The sequence below is a fragment of the Phascolarctos cinereus genome, unplaced genomic scaffold (assembly GCF_003287225.1).
Source record: "Phascolarctos cinereus isolate Bilbo 61053 unplaced genomic scaffold, phaCin_HiC Scaffold_5;HRSCAF=322, whole genome shotgun sequence".
NCBI classification, from domain to species: domain Eukaryota; kingdom Metazoa; phylum Chordata; class Mammalia; order Diprotodontia; family Phascolarctidae; genus Phascolarctos; species Phascolarctos cinereus.
Genome location: NW_027555958.1, coordinates 340,652,424 through 340,670,414, shown reverse-complemented (window position 1 = coordinate 340,670,414; position 17,991 = coordinate 340,652,424). Strand labels below are relative to the sequence as shown.

The 17,991-nt window shown below is 35.6% G+C and overlaps 1 protein-coding gene across 1 annotated transcript in view; it reads right to left on the bottom strand.

Annotated features, from left to right (window-relative positions):
• Positions 1–17,991, bottom strand: part of RYR2 (ryanodine receptor 2) — a 794,727-nt gene that overhangs the window by 120,361 nt on the left and 656,375 nt on the right. The window contains 5 exon segments of the mRNA XM_078156251.1: positions 7,221–7,272; positions 9,815–9,918; positions 10,933–11,029; positions 16,828–16,936; positions 17,764–17,803. Coding sequence (XP_078012377.1) covers positions 7,221–7,272; positions 9,815–9,918; positions 10,933–11,029; positions 16,828–16,936; positions 17,764–17,803 — 402 coding nt within the window.

The window sequence follows — 17,991 nt, the reverse complement described above, 5'->3', positions numbered from 1 at the left end:
TTATGATAGTACCAAATTAACTATGATTTCAAATTAAGTAATAATAACAACAGGAATTTGTTTGGTGATATATTTCTGCAAATATTATATTGAATGTAAATTTATTATTTAAAATGCAGAAAACATTTAACAGGTATTTTACAAAAATTAGGTGTAACATTTTGGTTTATGCAATTTGTAACTAGCATAGAGGGCAGGTAGGTGGCATAGTGGATACAGGACTGGGCCTAGAGACAGGAAGACCTGAGTTCAAATCCAGCCTCAGACATTTATTAGCTGTATGAGCTTGGGCAAGTCACTTAACCCTATTTGCTTCAGTTTCCTCATCTGTAAAAAGAGCTGGAGAGAAAATGGCAAAACACTCCAGTATCTTTGCCAAGAAAACCTCAAATGACATCATGAAGAGTTGGACATGGCTGAAATAAATGAATAACAACAACAAAAAAAGCTGGCATATATTATATTGCACATATTTAACTTAATATCATTGTTTTGTTCAAAGTTGGCTGCAATTACTTAAGAGCAAAGACCATGCCCTCTTTTTTCTTGTCTTCACACTACAATGCAAGTATTTTTTAAATCGGTGTCAACATATTAGAAGATGGAAGAATGTGACATATAGAAGGAAGAGGAGAAAAAGGATCTTTGAACCAAAGAAGCTATATAATAAGCTCAAGGATCTTCTTCTAGAAGCAAGATCTAGACATTCTGAAGAAGACACAAATTTCACATTTCACAGAAAGATTAAGAAGGATATACAGTTGTTATTAATATTTAAGAGATGCTTCAGTTGTCACAGGAAGAAGAGCTGGATCATGTGCTATGTAGCTCTTTACTGAGAGATATGGAAATAGTTATATGTCTAGTTAATAACATTACTATAAGGAAGATTTTTCCTAGGAACTTTATCAGTAGTGTGATAGCCTCTTAAGACTTAAACTTGATAACTTCTGGTAAAGTATGGGAGTTATAAAAAGAAACCTGGGAAGAATCTTTAGGTGTTACTAAATTCCAACTAGGAAACTTAATGACACAGGTGACACAAGTGATTATTTTCTAGCACTGCTGCCAATTTAAGGTTAGGACCTTCTGAAGAGAAAGAATGATATGGGAAAGGAATAGTTCACTAAAATGACGAATGGGATTTAGCATTCTAAAAAATGGTTTAAGATAAAGAAATGATGGACTTTCTCTCCAAGGACTAAGCGCATCAGATTCAGGCCAAGGAGATCATGTTTGCCGGGAAATCTGCTAATCCGATCTGAGAGAAGGGGGCTGGGGCTTAAACTGAAAACAAAGACTGAAGTAAGACACTTTCAAAATCAGATACTACAACAAGAAATAGGTAGTAAAAAGGAAAAAAATAGCAGTGAAAAGATTCAGTAAGTCACAGGAAACAAGAATGATTGAGTGAAAAAGCATTTATTAAGCACTTGCTATGAGCCAAGTACTGTGCTATGGACTAGGGATTTAAATAGAAAAATCAAGATAGTCTTTGTTCTCAAGGAATTTGTACTAGTCTAACTGGAGAAGACAACCCAAAAAAGAGAGTCAGCAACAGGACCCATGAAAGATTTCAAACTCCCGAGAGTGAAGCAGCAGAGTAGATGGTAGGCTGAGGAGTTCTTAGTGTTTATTAGTAGTTCAAATAACAGTACTAGGGTCTGGAGGGCATAGAATCAGGATATGGTAAGGCCTGGTGGTTCTCCATCTCACTGGAAGGAAAAGAACTGGTGCATTTATCTCATTCATCTTGTGAGCAGTCAAGCAGCCCAAGAACCAGAGGTAAGAGGGGCAGAAATAATACTCATGACTCAGGTTAAAAAGAAAATTACTGCTTTTGAAGCCAAAGAATCTGGATTCTAATCCAGATTAGAACTATGTTATAGTTCTAATAGCTATGCCACACTATTTGTGGGACCTTGGCCAACTTACATAATCTCCTTGAGTCTCAGTTTCCTCATATTTGTAAAATAAAGGAGTTGAACTGGATTAATTCCATAGACTCTTCCATCTCTAGGTCTATGATGATATTAGCCTATATCTATAAGTAAATGAATACAATACAACAAGCAAAGTGAACTATCAATTTAAATGAAAAGGAATTTATGACCTAACACTATCATGAAAACCTTATTATACAGGAATATGCTAATAGAAAAGTATGTCTGATTCAAAAGGAGATAGTATAGGAGAGAGATAGTATAGTATTGTATAACGACGATATAAATAAATTCATGAACTTTAGAAAGGATTTCAAGGGAGAGTTCATGAGTAAAGATAAGAGAAAGAAATGGAAGCAATAGCAAAGTAAAAGTGTATTAAGGATCACCTGATCAGAGGGAAGAAGGGGACCAAGAGTTCCAAATGTATATAGTAAAATGGATACAGAGGTAGAATATAGTTGTGACAGGGTATTTCAACTTCAACTATAAGAACATCTGCTGGGTAAGTAAAAACTCCTGTGCTAGAGGTCTCTCTCTGTTAAAAGCAGAGCATCTGAGAAATTCTTGATATGTTATGATTATTCAATATTTTACAAGGTAGGGCAAGCATAAAGTTGAACTATTATTACAGTGACATGACAGGATAGGGGTAGGAAATTCATCAACAAGCTGATATTTCAAAAGTACAGAAAAGAAAATATTCTATTTATTTAAAAAAAAAGATGTATGGCCACCAGAGGTCTGGGAATTGAGAAAAAATTAGAAAAGAGTGGCATAGTCCAGTGATAATTACATTAGCAATGGAAAATCAAGAATAAATTTAATACTTGTAATAAAGGCAATAAAAGGGTATTTTTTAGTCACACTGAAGGCAGTAAAAGGAACGAGAGACACTAGAACTGATCCATAGGGGATTATGAGATAATGGACATCAGAGAAATGGCATTTTCTTAATTCACCAAGCATTTACTAAGCACACAGTATGCATGGGCATTTCTAGGGACACAAAGATACATAACAAAGCATATATGCAAAGATACACACCAAAGCAAATAATCTTCAGACTGAGAAAGCTAGAAAAAAGTAACTAGAAATAGAAATCCAAGATTAGTGAAGAGAAACAAGAGGCATCTAGCTGTCCTGCTCTTAATTCTAGGTAAGTTGGCCATGCCTCCTTTGGACAACAGCAGTAGCAACTCCCCAAAGCCCCAAGGACTGGCCTACCTGGAGACAAGCACCTTACTAACAGTCCTAAATTTTAAAACTGACTGTGTTCTTGACGTTAGCCTAGAACCTAGTGCCTCCAGTGCCTATCAGGTTGCTGAGCTATCCTGGCTACGTTGGGGTTTTTGGCATGGACCCTGGGGAGATGGCTGAAGTAGCTGCCTCCAGGGTTTGTTATCAATGGCTTCTAAAACTGTTGCTAAGCCCCAGAGAAGCTCCCAGTGGGGTACATGTGCTGTGGGGGAGGGGGAGGGCCCTCTAAACTCCTATCTCCTCCCATGACCACTTATAAAACTGCCCAGCTATCAACAGAAACCCCTACATCCAACTCCCAGGCTCTAGGACATCAGGATCCTCAGCAGCAGCTTTTCCAAGCCCTAATGACCCTGATCTGAAGGTCAGTCACCCTCTCTTCTCCCCAAAACCCACAATCTAAGACATCACCATCAGCTCCAGATTTTAGAATTGTCCATGCCCTTAATTGTAACTTGAAAACCAGCACCTTGTTTGTCAGGTGGCTAAGAGAAGAGGAACCTAGATACCCCGGCCTCCCTAGGGCTCTGGATTTGGACGCTGGCTAATGGGTCTGAATAGCAGCCACCATTGTTCTTACTGGCTTACATCACCTTTCTTGGGTGCTAGGGAAGCTCTCATTTGTATCCAGCCCATTCCACACTGTGTTTTGTGGGGATGTGAGGGGATATATCTTGTCAAAGCACTGATGATCAGTTGTCACAGACCCTTTCTATCTTGGCTGAGCTATTAGGAGACCCAGCCCCTTGCTGACACCAACACCAAACATGGTTTTAAGATATTACATAGCAGACAATTGTATCAGCTACCACCCTGTTGGGACTGCCCTGCTCTCCCCAAGAGCAGATTGAAGCCTTGCCCACCCTGCCTGGACAATACAAAGAATCTTCATGAGCACTGACTGGGCAATAAACAAATAGAGAAGTACCTTTCCCTCTACCCAGGGCAATAAACAAATAGAGAAGTACCTTTCCCTCTATCCAGTATCCCAAATCTTCACTGATAAATTAGTATACTGCATGTGGACCCATTAATTTTGTAATACATTTTAAATCCAATTGTTTATTTAGATAGGACTCCCCAAAATATTTGCCTGCCACCCCCTACACTTAAGTGGCAGCTATGCCCTCCTTAATCAGTTCAAGTTACCTAAGCCATATGCATTATACCCTATAGTGGTAAAGAATTTGCATAATTGCTGAACCTATCAATGATCTCTGAAGAGTCACAAATAGGAGAAATTCTGTGGGATTGGAGATTCTCCACAATTTTCAAGAAGAAGTAACTGGATCTTTCAAATTATAGGCTCCTAACAACCACAGTTCTAGAAGACTCATGATGGAAAATGATACCCGTCTCCTGAAAGAGAGGTGATAGACTCATAGTGAAGACTGAGAATTTGTTTTGGACATTGCCAATGCAGGAATTTGTTTTATTTAATTACAAATTACATATGTTTATAACAAGGGTTTTATTTTTCTTTCTTTCTCAGTAGGAGGAGGTAGGAAAGAAGACAGATTTTAGATGACTCACAAAAATGAAATTTAATAAGTTATATGCTCCTAATTAGAGCTACAACAATTTGTATTTTAGCTTAAAGGCAACAGGCAAATGCTAAAGCTTCCTCTTTTTTGTTTTTTTTTTTGCTAAAGCTTCTTGAACAAGGGACTGACTGTCAGACTTGAGCTTTAGAAATAACAATTTAGCAGCTATGTTGGGGATATATTATAGGGGAAAGACTTGTGGCAGGGAGTTTGGTCTTTTGAAATAGTACATGCAGAAATGGTAAAACAGGGTGTGAGTAGAGAGAAGGGGATAGATTAAAGATATGTATGAAGGCAGAACTGACAGGACAGGTCACTGATTGGATATGACAGTTAAAGTGAATCATTAAAGAGGATTCCAATGTTAAGAACCTGGGTAACTTGAAGGAACATTTTGAGTAAGATGGACAAGGAAGACTGACAAGAGTGACTGCTTAGAGGAGACCACGTAATGTTATAAAGGGAAACAGAAAACATAACTTTTCTTCTGTTTATCTATGAAAAGTAAATGATCTTCAAAGTAGAAAAATGGTTGAAGGGAAATTAATAACAAGATAAATGAGGAAACAACAAGGATGTAACTTCAAGTCTTCAGCCATGGATGAATTCCCAGAATTCTAAAACAAATTAAACATTCAATTCAGTGAACATTTATTAAGTACCTACTATGAGAAAAGCACTGGGCTAAGCTCTGATGCACCCATGCTAACGTGATAACAGAAATGCTGTATCTAAGTTTTAAGAAGATGAGAAAGGTACTAGAAGGCTGGAGATAAGAAAACATCTGCATCCAATAAAAGAAAAAAAAATGGAATGGTTAGTTTGATATCACTTCCCTGCAAAATTCTAAAACAGATGAGTTACAAGAACTTTATTTTTAAAGGGGATAAAGGGTCTGGACTCATGATTACAATGGTATGGGGAAATCCTAGTATAGAAATTCCTTTCACTGTTGACATGTAAACAATTATATCCATTTGTAGAGATCCATAGGGGCACTCTAAGGTTAGATAACTTGCTCATGGTCACATACAGGTAACGTGTCTGAGGCAGGACTTTAACTCAATATATTCCTGACTCAAAATCAGGTTCTTTTTGCACTATGCTATGCTATCTTATAAAAACTTACAGAAGAAAAAAAAGTATTCCTAAGTAGATACATCAGGAAAATACTATACATATAATGCACCTAGATTTCAAGAGATTTGACAACTTCTTATGATAACTTTGAGGATATGACAGAGAAATGAGGGTTATGCAATAGCAGAAAGCGGAAGACTTGTAGTATTTTAAACAACAATATCAGGGTGTGCTGATGAGTATATTGACTCAGCTTAAAGGGAATTTTCTGGCAGGAGGCCTGGGAATCTCTCTTGGGCAACACTTTTATATCTTAGATAAAGATGTTAAAGGCACACTAATCAAACAGGCAAAATGACACACAAGGAAGGGGAGTTTTGGTTTGGATAAAAGAATAATCTCTGGACTAAAAAGATTTACTGGCCAGAATGGCAAGTAAAATTAACAAAACAGAAATACAGATAAAATCCTATATTTAAATGCAAAAAGATCAAATGTATAGGTATAGGAGAGACAATTTGAATTAACAATAGTACAAATGAAGAAAAAACAACATGTTGCAAGGTTTTAAAATTTGATTAGAAGCTTATTATTAATCTACAGTGTGAAATGGCCAACAAAAAGTTAAGGTAATAGTCTTACTACAGTCTATCCCAGGGGTGAGGAACCTTCGGTCTTGAGGCTAGCCTTCCAGGTCCTTGGGTTCGGCCTTTTAACGGAATCCAAGTTTTGCAGAACAAAACTCTTATTGAGGGGATTTGTTCTGTAAAGTTTGGATTCAGTCTGCACTTGAGGTCCTAGAGGGCTACATGTGGCCTTGAGGCTGCAGGTTCCCCAGTTGGTGTGCTGGTCTCAGTCCAGGGTGTCATACTTTAAGAGGAATATTAACAAAATATAGAACAACTGGGGAACACAGAGCAGAATGGTGAAAAGGTTTGGAAAACATATTTCAGAATAATGGTTGAATGACATGAAGTGATTAGCTTGAAGAAGAGGACTGATAACTTTTTACAAATATCAGAAAGGCTATCATAAAAAAAAAAAAGATGAAATTTACTCTTGTATAGCTATGGAAGGCAGAACTAGTGCCAGTGGGTAAGAGTTAAAGGTAGCAAGATTTTGGTTCAGTACAAAGAATATTTTAACAATTAAAGATGGACTGACCTGACATATACTAAACAGTTCCCAATCACTAGAAGTGATCACAGACTATATGACCACTTGTGGCAAATGATAAGGTGATTTTTTAAGGTTCTTTTCAACTGTAAGATTCTATGGCTTCATGTTTCTAACTGTTGAGAATGACTTTTAAATTGTTTTGCTATTTAAGAATAATATTGATTTTCCATTGTTTAAAAAAAAGATCAAAAACCAGTAAAAGAAACCTAATTACCTTGGCCATAATATCTGCATAAGCCATATATAGGAAATCTTCTTCCAATTTACTGGAAAAAAGAGGAGAAAAAAAAACCAATGCCTTTAAGTAGAATAATATTTTAAAATGTCCTCACTGCTTCTTGTAACAAGTGATTTTATATTCAACAGATACATTTAACTTTAGATACACCTGCTTACCTGGAGAAGAATTCTTGAATAAAACCAAAAAAAAGGCCTTAGAATCACTAAAAATAATAGCCATCACAAAATACATTGTAGTATATCCCCTTTATTCTGTAAAAAAAAAAAAAATGGCCCAGGACATCATCGAAGGCCTATTAACACCATTTATACACAACTCCAACAATCCTTATTATTTGATTTCTTAGACTACAACCTATGAGAAGCAGCACATTACAGGAGGTACACATCAGAAGATTATGAGGTACCAGACAACAGACTCTACACTTTCACATGAAGTGATAGCTGACAGCAAGGAATGAAACACTCTAAAATTAGCTATTTCAGTGTATAAAGGGCATACCCTATACCCAACACCAATCAAGGTAACAATATGCTTTGCTACTTTTATCAGATGAGAATGATTTTTTGATTGAGTTATAGAACTAAGCAATCAACCAACTGTTAAGATGGGTGATGAATTTACAGATACTGCTATTTAATCAATCAAAGAAATAAGCTAGGTGTGAAAAAAAGCCCTTAGTTAATTTTTAATGAGTGAAATGCTTTGAGCATTGGATGAAATGAGATGAAACACAGGAAGCAGGGCCGTTAGGTGGCTCAGTGGATTGGAGTGCTGGGCCTGGAGTCAGGAAGACTCATCTTCCTGAGTTCAAATTTGACCACAGCTACTACTAGCTGTGTGACCCTGGGTCAATCACTTAACCTTGTTTGCTTCAGTTTGCTCATCTGTAAAATGAACTGGAGAAAGAATCAGCAAACCACTCCAGGATCTTTGCTAAGAATACCCCAAAGGGGGTCACATAAAGAGTTGGACACAACTGAAAAACAACTGAACAAACAAACAAACAGGAAGTGTACTAAGAAGGACTGAAAACAGTCATGCTCTATTGGCCTGAATAAAAATATAAGCCAATAAAGAATTCAGAATTCTAATAGCTGGCCAGCAAGTGGTCCAGCAGTTCTAGCTAAGTCCTCGAGAAGGAATCACTCAAAGGGAGAAGGAAGAAGTTTCTGACTCATGCTCTCATCCCTTTGACCAGAGGATGAACTTTCAAACTTGTATAATTAAAAAGATTTGGACTTTTCCTCAGCAATAGTGTCTGCGGAATAGCAGTGGCTGACAGCAGCGTCTACAACAGGAGCCAAGGACAAACTAGAGACATGGAGCAAAGGCAATTTGAGGGCCCATGAGAACTATACCTCAAGGGATCTTCATGAAGACTCAAGGAAGGGAGATAAAAATGTCATTCAACCAAGTGCTTTAAGTTGTTACACTGCCACATGTGCTCCATAAATATATTGCCTTGGATGCTACGTACTTGTGGTAGACAGAGTATGTGCTAGACCACGGGTGGGGAACCTATGACCTGAAGCCACATGTGGCCCTCTAGGTCCTCAAGTGTGGCCCTTTAACTGAATCCAAACTTAACAGAACAAATCCCTTTAATAAAAGGGATTTGTTCTGTGAAGCTTGGATTTAGTCAAAAAGCTGCATCCAGGACCTAGAAGGCCACAAGCTCCCCACTCCTGTTCTAAACTTTGTTTTTGTATTAACTCTTTTTACTATGCCACTTTAGTGGCATAGTAAATACTAGTTCCTAAAAGTTAATTAAGATAACTGATACCAATTGATAATCAACAGGGAGCCCAATGGTGCAAGCTCATTAGGTATAAGATTAGAAAACTACCCCAAACCCCACAGGGATACCCCTAGGACCTTGAAAGGAATAGTTAGCCATTGTCTGGGGTCCTATCCTGGAAATCCAAATAGAAATTAGGGACAGTAACCACAGGAAAGAAGCTACATTATAATAATTAGTAGTTGTTATAATGACCCTGATTTATTAAGACTAGATTAGGCTTATATTTTCTATTTAATAAATAAATGAAGGATATAAAACTTGTTAAAAAAGGAAATTTTAAAAAGGTTTCCATCAAGAATTAGAGATGTTAAGCCCATAGTCCATCCCCAGCTAATAAATATCAGAGGAAGAATTTCACCCAACACCTTTCAGGTTCTATTTTTTCCTTTTGACCATACATACTGTCACTACAAAAATATCCTCCACTTAAGTTTTTAAGACACGTTTGGTCTTCTTGCTTCTCAGAAGGGTAGCTCATTTTGAAATTCTATTTCATTGATACGGCCACTTTAGGTAAAAGGAAAGCTGTTTTAGAAGAAGGATCAGAATAAATGGAACAACCATAATCACAAAAATGAAAAAGGAAAGTGGAACTCAGCATCCATCTGGTATTACTCCAAAATAACATCATCCCTGTTGAGAAATTATAACACGAACTGAAGTGAGATGATATCATTCACGTTATGTGCATGACTCTACTCCACCTATATCATACAAGGTTAACACCTTGTATCATATATCATATAGACCTTCTCAACCCTACCATTTCTCTGTTAAGGCTGTTCTACTAAACAGGAGAATCAGCTGATGCAGAGGATCAACTTTCTTTATGCCTTCATCTTCTTCTGGTGGTTCTATTCCAGGTTTCTGTGAGAAGAACAAAATGAAGAAAATAAATTTCTTAGGTAATATTAGAACTGTAATGACAGCTCAAGAAATGATTAACATGGTGAAAGAAATTTCTTTTCCTTCCCTGATGAAGAGGCATGTATGTCCAAGAATGGAAGGGAGAACAAAGCAGATTCACATTGAGTTATTTAATAATTTCACCAAACTATATGAGAGTTGAATGAGTTTTACAATTGTTTAAAACTTCTGAATAATATTTTAATGAAGCAGAAAAATGGCCAACAACTTGTAGATACCCTGTCTGCTTGGTTTTGAAAGATTTAACTAGGAATCATTTAGGAGACATTTGCAATAAGTTGCCATCATTTTTTTTTAAATTAAAAGGCATTTGAATGCAAATAATGCTGATTCTCATATCAAACATTATTTTCATTGCCCCCCTCCCAATAACAGTTAAAAAGTATATAATATGATTTAATTTCAGATAAATTCAAAGCTTGAAACACCAGTACTGAATATGATTAAAAAAGATAGTCTGGTATTGTCCATGGAAATAACTTTTGGAAAAAAGAAACAACCTTTTGTCCTTATATTCCTCTTTAACTATGTGGCTAAACTTTATCGATAATGGAAAGGCTTCAACCTTGCTATATATTTTTGCTTGCAGCTAAATTAATCCTTACACTTTGCTAGAACTTCTAGGATCTACTGAATTTGATTCATTTATTGAATCAATGTCTTATTCTGTTTCATCAAGACTAAATTTCCAACTCCACAAATACCTTTGTTCTGAAGACTGAAGTTTTAATTTTTCAATGGCTGCTTTAGTGAGGGCAAAAATGTCCAAATGTGTTGATATTAAATGGATGCATTTTTTCCCCTCTAAAAAATGGAGGATACTTTTCCATAAATATAGAAGGTTTCAAAGACCAACAAGTTTCTAATTTTTTTCCTTGAATATTATGACAATTGCTGACAATAAATTCCTCCTCTTGACTCCTTGGGAATGGAATCACCCCAATAAACACATACTGCTAAATCTTCTATCAGTTTATCCTCAAAGTAATGTTCTTCTGTTTCAATCCAAGACTTTTCATATCCTTGAAGAAAGAGATTGACAGCACGATGTCTAAAGAGAGAAAAAATTTCAAACAATAAATTACGTGAAAATAAAACATTATCAGTTACATTGTATAGTATTTCACACTGAATTTTGTTCCCACTAAGAAAAACAAATTTTCCTAATCCTGGGGGGATAATTCTGTCTCTTCAGATCTTTCAATAAATAATTATTATGTTCAGAGCAGGTACCTGGGAAGATACAAAGAATAAATGACATCCTCATAAACCTTATAATTTAACAGTATAGTAGACTATACTTGCATCTGGCATAGCACATACACAAACAGCACTACTACAGAATGATGCATAGCAAGTATATAGGAGAGGTATAAATAAATGTCTATGGGGAAATCAAATAACTGTTGATTGAACAAGGGGTGTTCTTTACAACTTTTGCTCACTGAGATACAAACAGTAAACATATAACATTTTCAGGTTGCTGGTCATTTTTAACAACAAATTTGAACTTTCCTTCCTTCTCCGTCCCACCAACTTCAGCACAAACATAAACTCTGAACCATTTCCTGCTTTCTTTTTCTTTTTCTTGGCATTCTATGTTTCTAGCCTTATTTCACATTGCTCCCTTTCACACACTCTGTGTCCAGTCAAAATAGTGTACTAGTTATTCTCATACATGACACTGTACATGACTTCTCATAAGCTATCAACTATTGATGGAATGTATTCTCTTGAGACCTCTGCCACTCAGAATCCATTTTACCCTTCAAAGTACATAGTTCAGGTGCCACCTCTGAATATGAGTCCTTTCCTAATATGAACCTTATTTTGTACCCTGCTCCTCAAAATCCTTTGTTTTGTAACTGTATTCATATAATCCCTGGGTTTGTCTGGGCAGGTAGGCTCCTAAGTATTTTTTTTTATTTTATGTTGTTTGCAGTTATTTTAAGTGGAATTTCTCTCTTTCTCTTCCTGTTGGGTTTTGTTGGTAGTATATAGAAACGTTGACAACTTCTGTGGGTTTATTTTATATCCTGTAACTTTGCTGAAGTTGCTAATTATTTCAACTAGTGTTTTAGTTGATTCTTTAAGTATCTCATCATATCCTCTGCAAAGACTGACAGTTTTCTTTTCTCACTGACTGTTTTTATTCCTTCAATTTATTTTGCTTGCCTTATTGAGATAGCTAGCATTTCTAATAAAATATTGAATAACAGTGATGATAATGGACATCCTCCCAATCTTGCTGTGAAGTCTTAAAATTTATTCCCCTTCCAGATAAACTCTTGGTTTTAGAGAGATACTACTCATCATTCTGAGAAAGGTTCCATTGATTTCCATGCTTTCCAGTATTTTTAACAGGACTGAATTTTGTTTTTGTCAAAGGCTTTTTCTACATCTGTTGATATAATCATATGATTTTTGTTCTTATTGTTACTGATATGGTCAACTATACTGATAGTTTTCCTAATAAATTCCACCTGGTCATAATGTATGATCTCTGTGATATGCTGCTACAATCTCCTTGCTAGTACTTTATTTAAAATTTTTTTTTGCATTAACATTCATTAGGAAAATTGATCTATAGTTTTCTTTCTCCGTTTTTGCTCTCCCTGATTCAGGTATCAAAATCTTATTTGTGTTAAAAAGGGAATTGGTAGGACTCCTTTACTATTTTTTTTTCAAATAGTTTATATAGGATTGGGATTAATTGTTCCTTAAATGTTTGGTAGAATTCACTTGTGAATCCATCTGGTCCTGGAGATTTTTTTCTTGGGAAGATCATTGATAGCCTGTTTAATTTATTTTTCTAATGTAGAATTATTTAGGTATTCTCATTACTTTTCTGTTAATCTAGGAAGTTTATATTTTTATAAATATTCAGTTCACTTAGATTGACAGTTTTATTGGTATATAATTGGGCAAAAGAACTAACAATTGCTTTAATTTCATCTTCATTGGTGATGCATTAACCATTTTAATTTTTGATACTGGTAATCTGGATTTCTTATTTCTTTTCTTAAATCAAATTAACCAATGCTCTATTTCTTTTATAAATTTTTCCATAAAACCATCTCCAAGTTTGAGTAGTTCAATTGTTTTTTAACTTGCAATTTTTTTAAATCTCTCCACTGAGTATCAGGATTTCCATTTTGGTGTTTAACTGGGGATTTTTAATGAGTTCTTTTTCTTGTTTGGCTTTTTTTTTTTAGTTGCATCCCCAATTTATTGTTTAAAGTTGTAAAATTTACATATTTGAAGATGTGAAATTTCCCCCAAGCACTGCTTTGGCTACATCTCACAAATTTTGGAATGCTGTCTCGTTGTTACTCTCTTTAATGACATAAATGATTGCTTCTATAATCTGTTCCTTGACTCACTCATTCTTTAGGATTAGATTAGTTTCCAATTAGCTTTTAATCTACGCTTTCATAGCTTTTTTTTAATGTAATTTTTATTGCATTATGGTCTGAAAGGGTGCATTTAATATGTCAGCTTTTCTGAATTTGGTTGTGAGGTTTTTAATGCCCTAATATATGGTCATTTTTTTGTGAAGTTGCCATGTACAATTGAGAAAAAGGTATACTCCTTTCTATGTTCATTCAGTTTTCTCCAAAGGTCTGTCATATCTAACTTTTCTAAGATTCTACTCATTTCCTTGACTTCTTTTTTGTTTATTTTGTGGTTAGATTTATCTAGTTCAGAGAGGAAAAAGCTGAACTCCCTCAATAATATAGTTTTACTGTCTATTTCCACCTGTAATTCGGATGCTACGCAATTTGGAGCATATGGATTTAGTATTGATATTATTTCACTGTCTATGGTTCCTTTTAGTGAGATGTAGTCTCCCTACTTACCCTTTTAAATAGCTCGATTTTTGCTTTTGCTTTGTCTGAGGTCATGACTGTAAAAAAGACCACTGTCTTTTCACTCCAGTTGAAACATGATAAACATATTGTTGGATTCTGGTTTCTAATCCATTCTGCCATCTGCTTCCATTTTATGTGTGAGTTCATCACATTCACTTTCACAGTTCTGATTGTTAACTGTGCATTTCCCTCTACCCTATTTTCTTCTGCTCATTCTTCTCTCTTTTCATCCTGTTCATCCTCTCAAGTCTATTTTGCTCCTGACCATTGACTTTTTTTAATCTGCCCTTTTTTCTATCATCTTCTCATGCTTTTATTCCCTTCCCCTCCTATTTTTCTGTTGCATAAGATAGATTTTTATTACCAATGAGTGTATGTGTATTTTTTTTCCTTTTTGAACCAATTTAGATGTGAGTGAGGTTCAAGTGTCACCTGACCCCACCCCCACATACTTCTCTCCACTGTAAAAGGTCTTCATTGTGCCCCTCTTTTATATGAGTATTTTTTCCCATTCTTCTTTTCCAGCCCATCCCTTTTTCTCATCTATCCATTTTTTATATTATCCCAATGTAACTCACCCCTGCATCCTCTCTCAATATAGAATCCTTCTAACTACCCTAATAATAATAAAGGTCTTAGAAGTAGACATATCATCTTCCCATATAGAAAGTTACACAGTCTAATCTTACTCAGTTTCTTACTATTTCTCTTTCTTGTTTACCTTTTTATGCTTCTCTTGAGTCTATACTGAAAATCATGTTTTCTATTCACCTCTGGTTTTTTTTTTTTTATCAAGACTGGTTAAAAATCCTCTATTTGATTAAATATCCATTTTATTCCTTGAAGGATTATGCTCAGTTTTGCTGTGTAGGTTATTCTTGGTTTTAATCCCAGCTCTTTGGCCTTCTGGCATATCATGTTCGAAGCACTCCTTTCCTTTAATGTAGCAGCTGCCAAATCTTTTGTGATTCTAACAGTGGTTCCATGGTATTTAAATGATTTCTTTCTTGATCTTTGGTGTATTATCTTTTTGACCTGGGAGCTCTGGAATTTGGTTATAAAATTCCTGGGAATTTTTGTTTTGAGATCTCTTTCAGTTATCAAACAGTGGATTTTTTTCAATTTTCTATTTTATCCTCTGCTTCTAAAATATCAGGGCAATTTTCCTTGATAATTTCTTAAAATAGGATATCTAGGCTCTTTCTTTGATCATAGCTTTCAGGTAAACCAATAATTCTTAAATTCTTAAATTATCTTCCCTCGATCTATTTTTCACATCAACTATTTTTTTCAATGAAATATTTCCTATTTTCTTCAATTTTTCCAGTCTTTTAACTTCCTTTTATTGTTTCTTGATGTCTAATGGAGTCACTAGCTTCTACCTGCCCATCTACTTTTTAAGGTATTATTTTTGTCAGTGAGATTTTATACCTCTTTTTCATTTGGCCTATTCTGCTTTTTAATGAGTTGTTTTCATCAGTAATTTTTGTACCTCTTTTTCCATTTGTTCAACTCCAGTTTTTTTTTGTTTGTTTTTTTAAGCAATTGGGGTTAAGTGACTTGCCCAGGGTCACACAGCTACAGTCAAGTGTTTGGTCTGAGACCAGATTTGAACTCAGGTCCTCCTGACTTCATGGCCGGTGCTCTATCCACTGAGCCACCTAGCTGCCTCAACCAACTCTGTTTTTTTAAGTAGTTATTTACTTCAGTGTTTTTTTGTGCCTCTCTTACCCAGATGTTAATTGTCTTTTCATAATTTTCTTCTTTTGCTTCCATTTCTTTGCCTAATTTTTCCTCAACTACTCTTTTTTGATTTTGAAAACAATTTTTTAGCTTTCCCAGAATTCTTGTTGGCCTTGTGTCTAATTCAATTTTTTTTTTTCTCCAAGATTTTGCTTGTAGCTATTTTGACTTCATTGCCTTCTTCTTCCTTGTCACCACAGTAGTTCTTCATGGTTAAGTTCTTTTTTGTCGTTCTTGCTTATTCATTCTTTCACCACTGTATTGCTTGATTTAGAGCTTTATGTTAACATTGGGTTCTGTCCCCATCCTGGGTGGGGGGGGAGGGGCACTGTCTTAAACTTTAGGCTTTTTGTACTGCTGTTTTAAGATCCAGTTTTGGGGTTTGGAAGTTTTCAGTGCTTCCAAGGTGGTGTAATCTAAGGAGAGGAGTGGTTACTGCTCTCTTGGTCCTCACTCTGCTTTATACCCAGGAAGGGCCCCTGATCCCTTGGGATTGCAATCAATACTGCTCCTTTGGACCTCTGCTTCCCAGAAACAATACTGTTCCTCAGTGCTTCCACTTCCTCTTAGCTAAAAGTGCTCCTCTTTCTCCTTGAACTATGACACAAAGGGAGATACAGGAAATGGATTTGCCAAACAGCATCTGATCCTACATGCTAGCACAAAGGTATCCTGTAATTTCTTTTTAACCAGTTGCCAGGTCCCCTTACTGTCTCTGGCTTGGGAGCTCCCAAAGCCGCTGCTGCTTTTGTCTCACACAGTCCCACTACTGGTGTTTCATCCACATGGGCTCCACAGCAGTCTCTTCCTCCATGTTACAGATTTCTCTGATTTCCTTTGTTGTCCTGAGCTGGAAGAATATCTCATTCTGACCTTTTGTTGGCTCTGCCATTCCAGAATTCCATTTGAAGCATGATTTTAAAGTTGTTTGGACAGGAATGATGAAAGAGCTTGGCTGAGTGCTTCTCTACTTGGCTATCTTTACTCAACTGCTCTAAAGGGGCACTTAACTACCAACAACAGGATTTACAGACCATAGATCACTGAGAATGTATAACAGCAGGAAAACAAAGCCAGGTGCTTAATAAAAGCACCAAAAAATTATTTTCATTCTGTATCCTCTCATCCTCATCTATTTTTATATGTTGTTTATTTTTTGTTACATGGTAGAAATCTATTGCCATTCCTTAGTGAGTAAAATGACTTCTACTGCTGTTTTATAGAATTATTTTACCTTGGCAGATTATATAATGGAGCCATCCGGAAACAGGCTACTACTGCTCGTTTTCTCTGCTTAGAAAGCAGTTTGTGCCATACTGCCTTTTTAGACCTTTGTGGATGCTCTACCTGGAATATAATCAAATTGTACAATAAATATTCTACCCCCACATTAATTCATCTTTAACAAAAGTGAGGAATAGTACTGAAAAATGAAGCTCAGGAAAGAATATAATCTTGGTTTTAGATAGTCCTTGAAATTCTTATGGGAAAATCAGCGTCTTTGAAATAATTAATATTAATTTCAGCTGGCTTTTGGAACAATAGACTTTATTTGAATAAAAACTGTTTTTTTCTTCAGTGCTGTGTGCTTCAAAAGCTGTCATCTTTAATCGATACCAGTGTCTAAAATTAATCCACATAAAAGTTCTATTAAATCCTCCCCCTTTGATGTTTTCTAGAAGACTAAAAAAAATCTGCACACAATCATTCATTTCTCTTTGAAGAACCCATCTTTTAAAAAATTGAGAGCATATCCATCACAGAGTTGAGACATTCCTCAATAATCTCTCATAATAAATTAGAAGGATATGCTAAGTATAAGTAAAATTATTTTTTTTAAATGAAAAAGCTAGCATTCTTTAAGTTAAAGGAGAGAACAGAGAACAATAAGGATTCTGGATCACAGACCAGAAACAAGTCAAGAAGTCTACTGGTTTAGCAAAAATGTTAAAATTTCTACTACCGTGTTAAAGTCTGAAAGACATCATCTACGCAAGTGACAATAACATTTTTAGGATACCGTAGAAAAGACAAGCAAGTTACTGTTTAGCTAGTGGTTATGCTACCATAAGAGACAAAACAGACTTATTATAAGTATTAGATAACACAGAAACAATTCCAATATGGTTCTAAAATTAATTAGTAATCCCCGTGCAGTTCAACACTATACTTCCCATACTGTAAAAGCGCCGGTCTGTATTTGTACGTTTCTGGAAAAAATAAAAATGGCTATGTCAGGTAGAAGTCAAGTTGACAAGTCAACAAATATTTATTAAGTACTTATTATGTGCCAGGCACTGTGCTAAATTCTGGGGATATAAAGAAAGGCACAAAACAATCCTTGCTCTTAAGGATTTCATAGTCCAATGAGGAAGACGACATGTCCAAAAGGTATATA